General features: G+C 35.0%; 1 protein-coding gene across 3 annotated transcripts in view; it reads right to left on the bottom strand.

The window, feature by feature from the left end:
* Nucleotides 1–17,968, bottom strand: part of LOC105481838 (mitogen-activated protein kinase kinase kinase kinase 5) — a 106,890-nt gene that overhangs the window by 72,410 nt on the left and 16,512 nt on the right. For 2 of the 3 annotated variants that reach the window (XM_071100203.1, XM_011741621.3), the window contains exon 3: nt 7,195–7,252. In XM_071100203.1, coding sequence (XP_070956304.1) covers nt 7,195–7,252 — 58 coding nt within the window. Of the gene's footprint in view, nt 1–7,009; nt 7,081–7,194; nt 7,253–17,968 lie in introns of those variants that run through there. The other variant, XM_071100204.1, reaches the window with a different exon arrangement.

Here is a 17,968-nt window from a genome sequence, read left to right as displayed (position 1 = left end):
TAAAGTATCCCCTGAAAGTCCAAGGAAAGCTTTAAACATCTATTGAAAGATATTTAAAGATTCCTATTTATTTCGAAAACTGTCTACAGAAATACATTTATTAAAAAATACTAAACTATTTTATAAATATTTCTAATTTGCCATTTTAAAAGACAAGCAAGGGAACAAACCAAAAGGGTATTGCATTAATCATCCTGGGTAGTGATGCATTAAATTCTATCCCTGTAAGCAAGGCTGACAATATTTAACAAACTGTAATTTTCATAAGCTTAAAATATTATTTTGTAGTTTCACCATACAAGAAGGGTAATGGAAGAAGGAGAGAGGGAAGGGAAAGTAGGATTCTGATGGTAAAAGTTTTCCCACAAACTTTGTTCCTGTTCTGGCTGTTGGCCACCACTAGCTACAGACTTGTTGAGCAAACTGAGCATCTGTAAAATGAGTTAGATGGTAGGCTGAAATTCAGACAAAAGACAGGAAAACATAGTGGCATGAACCATCATATTATCTGCCTGGTCTTATAGGGCACTCCGGATGTCTAAGCAAAGAGATGAAAAACGCAACTAAAACTCACAATGGTATCACTGGCGGTATTATTTTCAATGCTAATCACTGGTAAGTCAAACTCTATTTAATGTTACCATTTGTAAGGTGGTGACTTTATTTAGTAAGTTATCTACTATAAAAAAAAATGTAAAAGAAATGGTTAAATCATTCTTGAAAATAATCATTTTGCCTGTATCTACAAAGAGCAACAAGAACATACAGACATAGGAAGGAATGCTGACTTCATTTTCTTTTACAAATATTTTTGTGGCTAATTAATAAAAGCAATTTTCTCTGCTAACCTATTTTCAACTCTAAGGCTTACTGTAGCATTTTTTGACTGTTAGGAAGACCTTCAAAAGCAATCCGTTTCAGTAAAATTTTGAATACAGCATTATGAAATTAAATTGCCAGGGGCAAGTCAGTAAATACAATCTAGGACTCTAAAATTACCATAAACTTTAATATCCTATTTTTCACCACAGGGAAAAGCACGTTAAGTTTACAGCTGGAATTTCATTTACTTAAAAAAATTTTTGTTTATGTTTTACTAGACATGTTTTTTCTAAGTCATACTGGCAAATAATTATCTTTTCATGTCTAAATACAATTTTAAACCAGTTCATCTGTTAAATCAATACAAGAAAGCACTTTTGTATTATGCTGGCTTTAGTGCAAGTTTTTGAAAGCTGCTGAATACAGTTGAGAATTCATTTTTGAAATACAGCAGTCTCCAAAATTATTTGAAGTATCTGAACTGAGTGTTGGGAAAATTCATTAGCATACCATCATATTTTTAACCTAAAGATTCCCTTAAGTCTGTTCCAAAAATGTGAAAAATACCATCTACTTTGGCTTTACCAACAATGCTAAAAGTCCACTGATTTTCCACAAAAATTCCACGGCAAAAAAAAGACAAATACAGGATGCCGAAGATATGAAGAATTTGTTTTGAAAGAAAATTTAAGACAGTAAGTCCTTCAAACTCTCAGGGATATGAAAGGGGAAAAAAGATTACAGGTAAATTAAGGCAACAAAATGAAACAGAATGCTGGTAGAGTTAAGGGGGGAAAAGCTGTGTAGACATAATACTTGCATAGAACTAATAAAAGCACTGGAACCAACAAGGAATAGAAGCAGTATTGGGGGCCAGGCGTGGTGGTTCATGCCTGTAATCCCAGCACTTTGGGAGGCCTAGACGGGCAGATCACTTGAGGCCAGGAGTCCGAGACCAGCCTGGACAACATGGCGAAACTCTGTCTCTACTAAAAATATAAAAATTAGCTGGGTGTGGTGGCATGCGCCTGTAATTCCAGCTACTCAGGAGGCTGAGGCACGAGAATCACCTGAACCCAGTTGGCGGAGGTTGCAGTGAGCTCAGATCATGCCACTGTAGTCCTGCCCGGGGCAACAGAGAGAGACCCTGTTTCCAAAAAAAAAAAAAAAAAAAGTAACTGATATGGCAGACTTTAAAAATTCATTACTTTCCAAAGTAATTAAATAAAAAAATTCAAGAATCTTAAAGTTTGTTGAAATAGAGAAAAAATCAAAACTGCAGATGAAAAAAAGCAGCTCATTTTGTCTCAGGGAGAAAAATCTGTAGAAAATTTTGAGACCAAGTTATATTCTGTTGAGATTACTAATTTTGAAGACAAAGAAAGAAATGCCAGCTTTTGCTACAATCAAGTAGTAACAGCAAGTTACCTACTAGGGGAAAAATATCAGGTAGGCCTTACAGTTCTTTCCAACAATATTCAAGGGAAAAAAATGTCTATAGAGTTTTTTTGAGGGTAGAGGGAGAAGAACATGTGATGCAATCATTTTATACCTAGTCAAATTGTCATTCTCATTCAAAGGCAACAGAAAGACTTCTGCAATATTCTTTTGTAGGAAGAATATTTATTGCAGTGTCCGTTATGTGCTTACACTGTCCCAAGTGGTGAAATATAGCAGTGAGGATAATCACTATTCTCATGGCTCTTACATTCTAGGAGAGAGGAGAGAGACAAACACAATATATACATATAAACAAACAAGAAAAGTATCAGGCACTCATGTGTCCCATGCGACGAACTAAAATAACAAGTTCGCTGCATAGGACACAAGAGGACTGGCCTCTCTGGGGATATGATATTTATTTAAGCTGAGGTCTGAATGACCAGGAGCCTTCAGAGCAAAGGTCTTGAAAAAGTTACCTCAGGCAAAAGAGAAGAATTGTTTTAATCTTGGACTGTTTAAATAAAAAGAAAACAGAGGCATAGTAGAGTAGGGAGAAACATGCACGATGAGCTCAGAGAAGTGGGGAGAGCAGATCATGTAGGGTTTTATAAAAAAGGCTAAAAATCTGAGTATTTTTCTAAGTTGATATGAAGGCTTCAGAGAAGTGTTAAGCAGAAAAGTGCGATGATATATGATTTATGTTTTAAAAAGTTCACTCCAGAGGCTTTCTTGAAAATAGATGGTGGGGAATGGGAAGTGTAGGTGAGGAAACAGGCACTAGAAGGGTGGAGATGGGTAATAAAGACAAGTAGATGGATTCAGGATGTGTTTTGGAGGTAGAGCTGAGGGAACTTGCTGACAGACTGATTCTTGAGCACAAATAAAAGACAGAAATTGAGGTTAATGCCTACATTTTTGGATGGGTTAACTGCTTAGGAAAATGGGGAAGAAAAGCAGGTTTGAGAAGAATAATCAATTTATGGATTTAAATTACAATATTCCTAATACTGGAGAATCTTTTTGACAATATGATTTAGCCTATTGATAGCTGATACTAAGTAGGTGAGAATGCAAAGGAAATGGCATAAAAAGACCAACGGTGGGTAGTAAATCTATTAAATAAAAACCTAAATCTAAATAATTGGTCGTGGCATTTATAAATTATAAATATTACATTTCTTAAAAGAAGGTACACATACTAATACATACTCATACCCTAGTACAATCAGAAAGTTTCTGGGCTAAAATCCCCAAATAAACCAACAAACAGTTGAAAATTGGGGGGATGATGAGGCAGGAAGAGTATAAATATGCAAATTTCAAAATCTGTAAACCCAAGAATTCAATAGATGACTGTTTTATTTCTTAAACTGATAAACTAAAACAGCCACAAATGTAAGTATATTATTCAAGGTCTTACAAGTCATTCTCTGACAAAACTACAGAATTGTATCTTACAAATTATCAGCGGTAAAAATAAAAGAAACCCCTAGCCATAATTTTTTTTAAAAATTTAAGAAAATATTAAAAACAAAAACAACAGAAGTAAAATTAAACATCTCTCTAAACAATATAATAGTGGACAGATTCACATATTAAAAAAAAAGAAAGATTCAGATTGGGTTGTAAAACAAAAGTCAAATATAATTTTTTACAAGAGAAACATCAATGACCCAGCAAGGATTAAAGTATAATGATAGGCCCAGGTACACCAGGTCTATCCATTTGTTGTATGCCACATAAATATAAACAAAAAGAAAGGAGGGTTGGCAATATCAATGTTGGATAAAGTTATATTCAAGGTAAAAAGGGTATCGAAGATCATTAAGGGAGTGAATGATTAAAGATGAAACATACAAGTCACAATAGTAAGGGAAAGACTGAAGCCATTGACCAATATGAGTGACTAATGCATTATACATTTATTCCATTATTCTATCTCCCCAACTGAAATTCAAGTTCCATGAGAACAAGGTCTTTGCCTTTTTGTTCTCTTCTACATTCCTACCCTCTAGAACAGAGCTTGGCATATATTAGGTATTCAATAAATATTTATTAAGAAATGAAAATATAAGGTAAACATGAATTTTATGGGTCAACTGATACACATATAATACATTAAGCAGATGTGCCACAAATGGAAGGAGAAATGGACAAAATCACTCTAGTGGAAGATGATCAACACTTCTGTCAGAACCCATTTATGCCCAGTGTTCCATTATTGGAACGCTAAGCATGTGAGAGTTATTTACATCCTATGGCTCAAGTTCATCGCCAAGGTCTGATTTTTCACACGTCTGCAATTCAAAAAACTGCAAACTCCAGCATAAATGGGTTAACGTTTAATGAGTAAACAACATTGGAAGCACTATCCTACAATGTGAAAGTCCAGGCCAAAATAACATTCTATATGATATATCTGTACAGTTGCAAAAAGAATGAAAAACATTTGAAAACTGCCAGAAAAATATGAATTCTGTAAGACTGCCAGAGACAAAATATAACCAATAAAATCAATGTCTGAAGTAAATATCTATAATAACCAGTTAGACAGTGTAAGAGGGAAAAAGGAAGCCTCTCCCAGTAGCGATAAATACCATAAATATGAAGATGTGGCAAAAACTTTCCTAAAGACCTGAATAAGAAAAAACCTTTATTATTGCCAAAATGCCAAATATCCTACATCAATCTATGTGCCTTTTTTCTCCTCGATAAAAATGATTTTGAAGTTCTCCTGAAGAAAAAAATTTTACAAACAGAAAGGAAATATCTGAAAAATAAAAGGAATGAAGACTATAATATGCAACAAAAGTTATAGTAATCAAGACCAGGATAGTATTAAAGTAGGAAGAGAAAAAAGAAAATCACTGGAACAGAACACAAAATCTATGCTTACATGGAAATTTAGTTTATGACAACCAAGGCACTTCAAATCTGTGGATAAGAGACTGAATCTATAGTAATGGCATTGGGAAACTTAGCCATTTGAAAAAATATATAGAGAGAGTTCTCCTTCATCCCTTAGAACAAACTCATTCCTGGTTGAGCAAATATTTAAATTTTGGAAGAAAAAAAGGAAAAACTGGAAGAAATTACAGTTTAAAATTGTTACAGTTATATAGGAGAAAAGGCCTACGTACAGGGAAATGGGGAATAGAGAAAGGAGGACTGACAAATTTGTCTGAGAGAAAAAAGAAGACTTCCACATGGGAAAAAAAAGTATAAGCAGAGTGAAAGACAGAAGACAAATTGTGGGAAGTGTAAAATACATGATAAAGAGTCACTATCCTCAAAGTGCAAACAGCATCTAAAATTCAAAAATAAAATACAAATAACCTGATAGGACTGGGGCAAGGCATAAGAATAGGCAACCAACAAAATTTTTAAATAGCCAAATACTAAGATCACTTCATCAATATTTACTGAACTTCCATGTTATTCTTTTTTGGGGGACAAGTTGAAATATTACTCAATCTTAATACATGGGTTATGTCTAACATAAAATAATCAGTAGCTTTTACAAAACAAGGCAGTGAGAAATTCCAGCCTTTCAAAGGAGTCTTAACTTACGATCCTTGCATTTAATCCTCACATTTTAAGTAATCATACACATATTTTTCTTTTTTTACTGAATTGCCTTCTTATGTTAGTTCTAATATATGGTTTATTGAGAATTCAGAATTGCAGGATGTAAAAAATATACTCATTAATTCATTATAATGAACTATATTAGGTTGGCAAAAACTGCAATTACTTATGCATCAACCTAATAAAAAATAAGCCATTCCCTCAAGTCAAATAAGTGAAACCGTGCTGTAACAAGCCCACTGCACTCGCTTAAGACGGAAAAGGGATAAATATCTTCGTTTTCTCCGAGAGCACAGGCCAGTACTTGGACATAACTTGAATAACCATCCTTGAACATAATTTGAATATTTGCTGTAGTGACTTTTCCAGGAGTGGCAAATGCTTGTATAGTTCTGTTATATTCCCTATTTGTGTTAGTGACATTTTGGAGATCATTTTAAACTTACTAGGTGGCATTTAATAAAAGGATCCTAAAAGAGTGTTATTATAACAATTTCTATTTGCCAGGAAAAAAAAGATATTGGGACACATCTGAAAGCTTATTTTTAGTGTTCCAGCATATGCTGCCTCAGTACTATTATGTCTTTAATGAGTCACATGTATAATGATTCAAATACTGTGTTTCAAAAGCAAAGTCATTTTAACTGCTCAAACTAAGAAACTGGCATAATTATGGTCGTAAACTTACCCTACATGCCTAAGTTTATGAACCAGCAAACGAATATATTACCAAAGATTCACTTACCTGGTCAAAAAGTACTACTGCACTCATTAGAAACTTTTAGGATACCAAAATCATAAAACCGTTTCAAGATTACAGTTTTATTTTCAAAGCCAATTATTCAGTGTGTTTTGAAACAAGCAGTCTTCTGACACACAGAAGTGTTAATAAAATAAGCACTAAGCTAAAACCAGAATTAACAAACCTAAATCAATCAAAGGGAATAGCTGACAAACAAATGTCATTATACCAAATATTCACCCCCAAAAAAATCACTGAATACTTTCCTAACCAAATTCTCATAAAAGCTAAACCTGAAGTTCAAATATTTCACTATCATCTTAAAAGCAAATTAACAATGTCAATGTGTCTTCCAATTTTGAATGTGGACATGTCAAATTTTATTTGGCAACAAAACTGTCATGTCAAACTCACCTTTAACTAACCACCTCCAGGGGAATTTAATTGAAGATATTCTACTGACATGATAGAACATACAAAGACTTCTTTTGGGAAGAAGGGAAACAAGGAAAGAAATACGGAAAATAGTTTTAAGACCTATATTTATGAACTGCACAAGAAAATTGTTCAAAAATTGTCTTGAGGGTTTTAATACATACCAGGCTCCAATTTAATGATTTTTACTGCAGCCAACTCTCCTGTGTGTACATTTCTGGCCTAAAAATAACATGAAAACAAAAATCTTGTTAATTAAAAAGCTTGTTAATTACATTAAAATTACTTGGTACTATGTTAATTGCTTATCAACCATACTTTTATCAAAACTAAAAAACAAAATATTTCCAATAAAATGAGCGTACTCATTTTCCCATTAAAGAAAAATATAGATATGACACAAAAGTGTTTTAAAAATTACCATTAGGCCGGGCGCGGTGGCTCAAGCCTGTAATCCCAGCACTTTGGGAGGCCGAGACGGGTGGATCACGAGGTCAGGAGATCGAGACCATCCTGGCTAACACAGTGAAACCCCGTCTCTACTAAAAAATACAAAAAACTAGCCGGGTGAGTTGGCGGGCGCCTGTAGTCCCAGCTACTCGGGAGGCTGAAGCAGGAGAATGGCGTAAACCCGGGAGGCGGAGCTTGTAGTGAGCTGAGATCCGGCCACTGCACTCCAGCCCGGGTGACAGAGCGAGACTCCATCTCAAAAAAAAAAAAAATAAAATAAATAAATAAATAAATAAATAAATAAAAATTACCATTAGTCCCACCACTCAAAAACAGCTACTGTTTAAAATTTGGTCTACTTCCTCCAAGGCTTTTCTTCAGCCTTGGGTTAATATTTTTAATTTTAAAAATCTCATGGCTTTTATTTATATCAGAAAACATAATCATAGGTCATTAAACTTTTTTTTAAATCATCTGTATCTAACTACCTAGAGAAAAACAGTGAACATTTCAGTGTATATGCATCTCTTTCCTGGTACACATATGTATACGCATGTGCATTATGGAAGATGACCCCATCAGTCTTCAATGACATGATTGCGAATGCTGCCTGATTTTCCACTGATAGGATATATAATTTAACCAACCCTCTATTGTTGGACATTTACAATTTTAATATAATTTGCAAGTTATAAAAATAGGGATAAATATATCTTAGCTTTGTTATCTATCCACAGCCTTATTTCCTTCAGTTAAATGCCTAGAAGAGAAACTATTTACTATTTAACAAAAAGTCAACAAACTTACTATAATTAGCACTACAATGAATATCACTACAAATATTTTACCATAGATCAGCTTATAGGCAACCTAGACATACAATTGTGAGATCTAAAGGTATGTGGACTTATAATGGGTATGTTGCCATATTGCTCTAAACACTGTGTAAATTTATATTGTCATCGACTTCGGATGTCAAATCCACGTCTGCCAAGACTTACTGTAGGTAAAAATTAAATGATTATAACATAGTCCATATAATAATCGTCCTTTATTGCTGGACATGAAGGATGTTATATATAGTCTTTTCATTATTTAAGACATATTTGTTTTAAATGGATTCTAAGATATGATATTACTAGGTCAAAGGTTGTGAATATGAACACATACCATCAAATAGTCTAAAAGCATTTTATCACTATATTCTCTTTGTTAATATGAGTGCTCATTTTCATCGTACTCAGTGGTATATCATATGTGGAAATGGAATTTACTAATTTATGACCTTTTTCATTTATTATATTAGATTTGAATATCAACTTTCAAATGGCAGAAAAAACAAGAAAAAGATAAAATAGAAAAGTATAGTTACACTAATTTGCCAAATTAAATAAGTCAAATTACCAGAGGAAAGAAGAGAAAAAGGGAAAGGAATAGAAGAATGATAAAGTAGGGAAGAGTGCCTTCAAAGAGATCCTTTTAAAAATGACACACAGAGGGTGAGATAAAGAATAGAATGGGGGAGAGATATACAGAGGAAAGGACACAAACAGAAAGAAAAATAAAAGAATCTATTTTTTGTTTATTTGTTTTTTGTTGTTTTGAGACAGGGCCTCACTTCTATCACCAAGGATGGAGTGCAGCAGCAGGATCTCGGCTCACTGCAACCTCTGCCTCCTGGGCTCAAGTGATCCTCCCACCTCAGCCTCCCAAGTGGCTGAGACTACAGACACCTGCCACTACACTCAGCTAATTGTTGTATTTTTTGTAGAGATGGGTTTTGCCATGTTGCCCAAGCCGGTCTCAAACTCCTGGGTTCAAGTAATTCGCCCACCTTAGCCTCCTGCAGTGCTGGGATTACAGTGAACCACCAGGCCTGGCAAGAAAAGAATTTTCAACAGCAGAAGTTGCAACTACTTTGTGATAAGTTCACATTTTCCTCATTAAATCTAGTGAACAGGGTAAGAAGGGGTTTCATGAAAGAAGAGCAGGCATTTTAACTCTTCTCTTTCATAGTTATAGTTACTTCTCTCCTAACCATGAACACATTTACAAAAAGGGGAGCAATCGTCAGCCAGAAGCCTCACACCCTTCCTACCCTCTCCCCTTTCTGCCATTGGACATAAGAATTGTCTGTTAGCCTCAGGTCTTCTTCTAGTTGCTAAAATCTCCCTTGGGTCATAAAAGGATATGTGCACATAGATTTAGCCTGTCCACCTCTCGGCCAATTCACGTGCCAGTGAGACTCAGGTATAAAAAAAATATGGCCAGAACAAGCAATGATAATTGACTTCCTGGGAATCTTGTTCAGTAAATCATAAAATGTATGTTAGAAGACAAATTCCATAATAATGATGACAATTATGTTTGTAATGCTTTACAGTTTGCAGGAACTTTCATATACTTTACTTAATTCTATTTATTTAAATACAAAAAGACTTAGTTTAGTAAAGTTGACTTGCTCAAGGCCATCCTGCTGGCAGGGGTGAGTCAAGAGTTGGAATCCAATTTTGTTGATATTTTCAAAAAACCAGCTCCTAGATTCACTGATTTTTTGAAGGGTTTTTTTGTGTCTCTACCTGCTTTAGTTCTGCTCTGATCTTAGTTATTTCTTGCCTTCTGCTAGCTTTTGAATGTGTTTGCTCTTGCTTCTCTAGTTCTTTTAATTGTGATGTTAGGGTGCCAATTTTAGACCTTTCCTGCCTTCTCTTGTGGGCATTTAGTGCTGTAAATTTCCCTCTACACAATGCTTTAAATGTGTCCCAGAGATTCTGGTATGTTGTGTCTTTGTTCTCATTGGTTTCCAAGAACATCTTTATTTCTGTCTTCTGTTCGTCATGTACCCAGTAGTCATTCCGGAGGAGGTTGTTCAGTTTCCATGTAGTTGAGCGGTTTTGAGTGTTTCTTAATCCTGAGTTCTAGTTAGATTGCACTGTGGTCTGAGAGACAGTTTGTTATAATTTCTGTTCTTTTACATTTGCTGAGGAGTGCTTTACTTGCAACTATGTGGTCAATTTTGGAGTAAGTGCCATGTGGTGCTGAGAAGAATGTATACTCTGTTGATTTGGGGTGGAGAGTTCTGTAGATGTCTATTAGGTCCGCTTGGATGCAGAGCTGAGTTCAGTTCCTGGATATCCTTGTTAACTTTCTGTCTCGATCTGTCTAATGTTGATGGTGGGCTGTTAAAGTCTCCCATTATTATTGTGTGGGAGTATAAGTCTCTCTGTAGGTCTCTAAGGACTTGCTTTATGAATCTGGGTGCTCCTGTATTGGGTGCATATATATTTAGGATAGTTAGCTCTTCTTGTTGAATTGATCCCTTTACCATTATGTAATGGCCTTCTTTGTCTCTTTTGATCTTTGTCGGTTTAAAGTCTGTTTTATCAGAGACTAGGATTGCAACCCTGGCTTTTTTTTGTTTTCCATTTCCTTGGTAGATCTTCCTCCATACCTCCATCTCAAAGGATTATAAATCATGCTGCTATAAAGACACATGCACATGTATGTTTATTGTGGCACTATTCACAACAGCAAAGACTTGGAACCAACCCAAATGTCCATCAATGATAGACTGGATCAAGAAAATGTGGCACATATACACCATGGAATACTATGCAGCCATAAAAAAGGATGAGTTCACGTCCTTTGTAGGGACATGGATGAAGCTGAAAACCATCATTCGGAGCAAACTATCGTAAGGACAGAAAACCAAACACTGCATGTTCTCACTCATAGGTGGGAACTGAACAACAACAACACTTGGACACAGGATGGGGAACATCACACACAGGGGCCTATCGTGGGGTGGGGGGAGGGGAGAGGGATAGCATTAGGAGATATACCTAATGTAAATGAGTTAATGGGTGTAGCACACCAACATGGCACATGTATACATATGTAACAAATCTGTACATTGTGCACATGTACCCTAGAACTTAAAGTATATATATATATAAAAAAAAGCCAGGCAAGAACAGACGCTGGAGAGGATGTGGAGAAATAGAAACACTTTTACACTGTTGGTGGGAGCGTAAACTAGTTCAACCATTGTGGAAGACAGTGTGGCGATTCCTCAAGGATCCAGCACTAGAAATACCATTTGACCCAGTGATCCCATTACTGGGTATATACCCAAAGGATTATAAGTCATGCTACTATAAAGACACATGCACACGTATGTTTATTGCGGCACTATTCACAATAGCAAAGACTTGGAACCAACCCAAATGTCCATCAATGATAGACTGGATTAAGAAAATGTGGCACATATACACCATGGAATACTATGCAGCCATAAAAAAGGATGAGTTCATGTCCTTTGCAGGGACATGGATGAAGCTGAAAACCATCATTCTGAGCAAATTATCACAAGAACAGAAAACCAAACCCCGCATGTTCTCACTCACAAGTGGGAATTGAACAATGAGAACACTCGGACACAGGGCAGGGAACATCATACACGGGGGCCTGTCGTGGGGTGGGGGACAGGGGGAGGGATAGCATTAGGAGAAATACCTAATGTAAATGATGAGTTAACGGGTGCAGCAAACCAACATGGCACATGTATACCTATGTATCAAACCTCCACGCTGTGCACATGTACCCTAGAACTTAAAGTATAAAAAAAAAAAAGAGTTAGAATCCAAGTGTATTCTGATGACAATATTTCACCGCTCCTTTTCAGAATTCGAGAATTCTCTATTTCATTTTTAAATGCAACAGATACTAGAGAAAAGTATTAATTGTGTAATATTTAACAGATCAGCAACAGTGGTAACTTTTGTTGAAATAGACTAAGAAAATATTGAAAACAGATTAACAAAGCAATATGCTAGTCCTCTTTCACATTAAATTTCTCTGTGATAATTTTCAATGTAACAGAAGGTGAACTATTACACATTTAATTCTTAAAGAAATAATCTGAGAGTTAGAATTTGATCCAAGGAAAACAGTATTCTAAACATTCTGAAAAAAATCACCAAATAAAAGAGCAGCCTTCTAATATGCTTAAAATTCATCGTAAAGAATTGGAATTTAAAAAAAAAAAAAAGAACAAATTCAATGAACTCTTCTTTTAACTCACTGATGTCATAATCTAGCAAACATGATAGCCACTCCTATGCCTAAATGTCAGCACCCTGGTTTTCCCTCTTTCCCTATCCACCTAAGTGATCATTTATATTGTTTTTTTCATTTAAAATTTTCACTGGAATCCTATTGAAAACAGAAAAACATCTTTGGACATATAGTATAAGTTTACAAATTGAGGAGAAAGATTTAAGTATAAGTACCATAAAGGAACAAGAAAGTTATGAAAGTACACTCGCAAATTGTGACGGTTGAAAAACTCAAGATTATACATTTCAGGTAAGGAATACAATGTTCAACTCATATGACATGACTGATGCTAACATTTCCAACAACAAAATATCTTCAGGCAATTCATTATTCCAAGCAAAAAACGGGCATTTGGGCAATGCATTCTGCCATTCACTGCCACTTACTTTCAGAAACCATAAGAAAATGACTCCATTCTTCTCAGTTGCCAATTATTAAACAAGAGTCAACAACATGAAAAGATCTAATATGCTTCTCTGAGAGTTTGGAACAATTAATTCTGATTTTAGTCAGATTAATCAGAAGTGAATAGCTCAGTCTCAGGTCTGAAAACAGTCCTCATTCTGCTACGTTCTCCTTTCCCCGCCTCCCTCCCCGTTTAGCCTGGTTAACTCTGACTTGTCCTTCAGGATTCAGTTTAGTTATCACCTCCTCTAGGAAGTCTCCCTGGTATCCTAAGGCTGGATTAAGTGTGTTGTCATCTTAGCTCTAGGTATGATCCTTTGAAAGCTGTGCCACATGATAGATGCTCTACAAATTTGTTGAATAGACAATCATGGTTGTAGGAAGGGTACTGCTCTCTTAAAAAAAATCAAAATCTTCAACTAGAAAATGCTATGAAATTGACAATATACTGTTTGACTCTTACTTTTTTCACTTATGTTGAGTTATATTATGAATTATTCTGAAGAAAATTATTTGTAAAAAATTACTACAAAAGTAAGATTTTGTGGTAGAAAAATTAATATATAACAAATCAGTGAAAGATGACAGTACCCCTCCATCCCAATCTCATCTCCCAAAATAACTATTGTTAATGGTTTAGAGCATATCCTTCCAAACTGTTAATTAGGTTGAGTCTTAAGAACACATATGGACAGAACACAAACCTTGATAGTTTGGCAGTTTCTCACAAAGCTAAACATAGTCTTACCTTATGAGCCAGCCAGAAACCCCACTCCTTGGCATGTACTCAACTGAGCTGAAAAGTTATGTCCACACAAAAACCTATACATAAGTGTTTAAAGCAGTCTTTATTCACAGTCATTCAAAACTGGAAGCAATCAAGATGTCCTTCAATAGGTGAATGCATAAACGAACTGTGGTAAATCCATACAGTGGAATGTTTATTGGAGCACTATTCATGACAGCCAAGACACAGAATGAACCTGGATGTCCAACAACAATGAATAAAGAAAATGTGATTATATATATATCCACAAAATGGAATACTATTTAGCCATAAAAAAGAATGAAATGCTGTCATTTGAGAAAACACGGATGGAACTGGGGGATATTATGTTAAGTGAAATTAGCCAGGAACAGAAAGTTAACCATCACATGTTCTCACTCACATGTGAAAGCTAAAAAATGTTAATCTCATAAAAGTAAAAAGTAGAACAGAGAATACTAGAGGCTGAGAAGGGTAGGGGAAAGGGAGAGATAGGGAGAAATTTGTTAAAGGATACAAAACGATAGCTAGATAGGAAGAATACATTTTAGTCCTCTATACCACTACTACAGGATAGCTATAGTTAACAATAATATATTACACATAGTTTCAAATAGCTAGAAAAATACCAAATGTTCTCAACACAAAGAAAGGAGAAATGTTTGAGATTATAGATTTGCTAATTTCTCTGATCATTACAAATTTTACGTATCAAAACGTCACTATGAGTCACTATGAATCACCCATAAATATGTACATTTGTCAATTTTTAAAAATTAAATTTAATAATAAAAAAATGGAAACCACAAAAATATATGGAAGAATCCTAACTGCATACTGTTAAGTGAAAGAAGCCAGTCTAAGGAGGCTTACAAAGTGTATTATTCCAACTATATGACATTCCGAAAAAGGCAAAACTACAGAGACAGTAAAAAGCAATGGTTGTCAGGGGTTTAGTGGAGGCAGGAAAGAAACAAATAGGTGACGCGCAGGGGATTTTTAGGAGAGTGAAAATATTCTGTATGAAATGGTAATGATAGACACATGTCATTATGTATTTGTCAAAACCCATAAAACTATACAACACAAAATGTGAATCTTTATGTAAACTATGAACTATGAACTATAGTTAATAAAATATCAATATTGGTTCAATAATTATAACAAATGTACCACACTAATGCCAGATATTAACAAAAGACAAAACTGTATGCAGGAATTCAGGGGTTGGCTAAATGTAATTCTATGTACTATGTGTTCTATTACTCTGTAAATCTGAAACTGCAGTAAAAAATGAAGCCTATTAATTTAAAGATAAATTATTTTTTAAAACAATACATTTTCAGACACAATTATAAGCCAATTTTTATTATTAGAATCAACCCATTTATATCACGTTTCAATTTAACAGAGCCAAAAAGAAGAGGCAAGGATACCTGGATTTTTTTAGAGACTCTGAGGGGCTCAGAAAGAAACAGATCATTGGAGGATTTGAACAACAATCACAAAATGACATAAGATAAAGATGGTGTTTTACAGTTACACTACGCAGAAGCCAAGTTATATTATATGTAGTTACAGAAGTAAAAAGCAAAAAATACAAACTACAGCTCCCACTGATAGGAATAAATACTTAAATGTCAGCCTCCATTTTGAAGACACATTTCTGTTTTCTCCAAGTGAAGAACTGATGGGCAAATGTTTGTACTCTGTAATCTTCCAGCTGGATTTTTAAAACAGAAAGCAGTACCAGGCTCTTTTATAATGAAAGGCAAAGAGGCTTTCAGAAAAAGAGATCTTCTAAACAGAGACCTTACAGATTCAATTTACTAAAGAGAGCTTTCAGAAATTTAACTATACAAATTCACGCTATAATCCAAAAGAGTTTTGGAGTACCAGTTTTTGAAATCCAACATTTCTTTCCAACAAGTTAAACATGATACTCTCAATTATTTTTGTTTTTAACTTTAACACACAAGAATTGAAAGATCTTGCATTATATTTACAAAAGGAACTAACTGGAGTCCCACGGCAACTACACAAAAAAGATCTGACTGTATTTTTGATTCCTATTCATGTTAGTAGGGTTTTGGTATACACTAATACTCAGACTTGAGATATACTAAACACCTAGAAATCTAGTAAAACATAGTACAGTTACAGGTCTTATTTAACTCTTATTAATCAGGAACTGAAATTATTAGGTAGAAAAGATAAACTCACAATAAATAGGATCAGTATCACTATAAAATCCACAATAGAATCATTCCAATTAAATTAATTTTCTATTCACATTGCTAATGCATTTCATTTTCAACTCTTAATTCGTATTTCCAAGTCAATTTACTACTAAAGAAGTATTTCAACTCAAGCCCTCCAGTCTTCAGTCTTACTAGTAGTTAAAAGTTACCTACGGATTTCCACTTTGTTTAAACAAACAAAAAAAAAAATTGAAAGATGTTAATTAAGCCATTTCTACTTCATTAATATTATGCAATTGCCAGTTTTGTAAACTATGAACTTTTCTACATGCTGTAAAATTTTTAATGAAAACTAAAAATTAATGAGGAAAAGTCTAAACATTTTACCTACAAGGTTTCAACATAGAATTGGAAGATATGACTCAATACATAGTAATACATCCTAGTATTCATGAAGTTGAAAGGTAATTTTTTATAAACTGGGGCTAAAAAAAAAAAAAAAAAAAAAAAAACCTGGCAAGTAAAGACAGCCATCTAAAAGCTATGGCAATCAAGACCAACATTATGAAGAAAAATGAAAAAGCTCCTGCATTCTACTTCACTGTTCTTCTCATCCTACCCCATATAACTTTCTTCCATCATATTCTTAGGGTCACAAAACTTTTCCATTAAGCCAACTGTGGGCTTCAGTTTTAAATATGCCCCTTTTTTCTATAACATAACATCAGAAAATCCAGACATCTCAATATTTTTAACAAGCTATCTCCAGTGGCCAGTGACTGCTTCTCAGAGTCATAATTATGTATTCCAGATTCAAGAACATGATCTACAATACAAAAGAAGGAACACACAAGGTTTGAAAAATACAAAGCTGATTCATTCACAATAAAAGTGAAAAGTCAATTATGTCATAGGGTGTAAAACCTCCATACCCAATACTTTATGGAACATTGCTTTTTCTGTTATTGTTTTGTTTCGTTTTTCTTTTTTTTTGAGGCCGAGTCTTGCTCTGTCATCCAGGCTGGAGCGCACTGGTGTGATCTCAGCTCACTGCAGCCTCCACCTCCCAGGCTCAAGCAATTCTTGTGCCTCAGCCTCCTGAGTAGCCAGGACTAAGGCACCAGGTCTGGCTAATTATTTTTGTGTTTTTAGTAGAGACAGGGTATCATCACATTGGCCAAGATGGTCTCGAATTCCTGACCTCAAGTGATCTACCCACCTCATCCTCCCAAAGTGCCGGGATTACAGGCGTGAGCCACTAGTCTCGGCCGAAACACTGTTTTTAACTGGTTCATTTATTCAACAAACATTACTTAATACTTAACTATGTGCCAGGTACTATGTTAATACTAGGAATGTAATGAAACAAAAACAGTTCCTGTCTTCCGAAAGCTTTTATCAGTTAGAAAGACAGAGAAGGGAAGAGTAAATACCATATAGTGTGAAAAATGCTCTCAAAGATGATACAAGTCAACCTTGGAGGATTCTGAGCCCAGTCAAACTAGACTGAAGAAAAAGTTTCCAGGAGAAAGCAAATTTAAACTGAGACCTAATGGAAGACTTTCCTGGGAGGAATGGTGGGTAAGAGATTATGGATGGCAAAATTCCAGGCAAAGGTGTAAAGAGAAAACATGGGCAGTTTAAAGGAGCAAAACTATCCTGTATTAAGGGAATATAAAGGTATAAAGAGGGAATGGTGAAAGTTAAGATTCCTTTGATGCTCAGGACAGAACATATCACTCCCTACCTTCCTGTAGCTATCATATACTTTTTTTTTTTTTTTTTTTTGAGATGGAGTCTCACTCTGTTGCCCAGGCTGGAGTACAGTGGTGCAATCTTGGCTCACTGCAGCCTCTGCCTCCCAGGTTCAAGCAATTCTCTTGCTTCAGCCTCCCAAGTAGCTGGGACTACAGGCACATGCTACCGTCTGTGCCAGGCTAATTTTTGTATTTTTAGTAGAGACGAGGTTTCGCCATGTTGGCCAGGATAGTCTCAATC

The sequence above is a fragment of the Macaca nemestrina genome, chromosome 7 (genome assembly GCF_043159975.1).
Source record: "Macaca nemestrina isolate mMacNem1 chromosome 7, mMacNem.hap1, whole genome shotgun sequence".
NCBI lineage: Eukaryota > Metazoa > Chordata > Mammalia > Primates > Cercopithecidae > Macaca > Macaca nemestrina.
The sequence above is the reverse complement of the archived record's forward strand: the minus strand, read 5'-3'. Positions and strand labels throughout refer to the sequence as shown.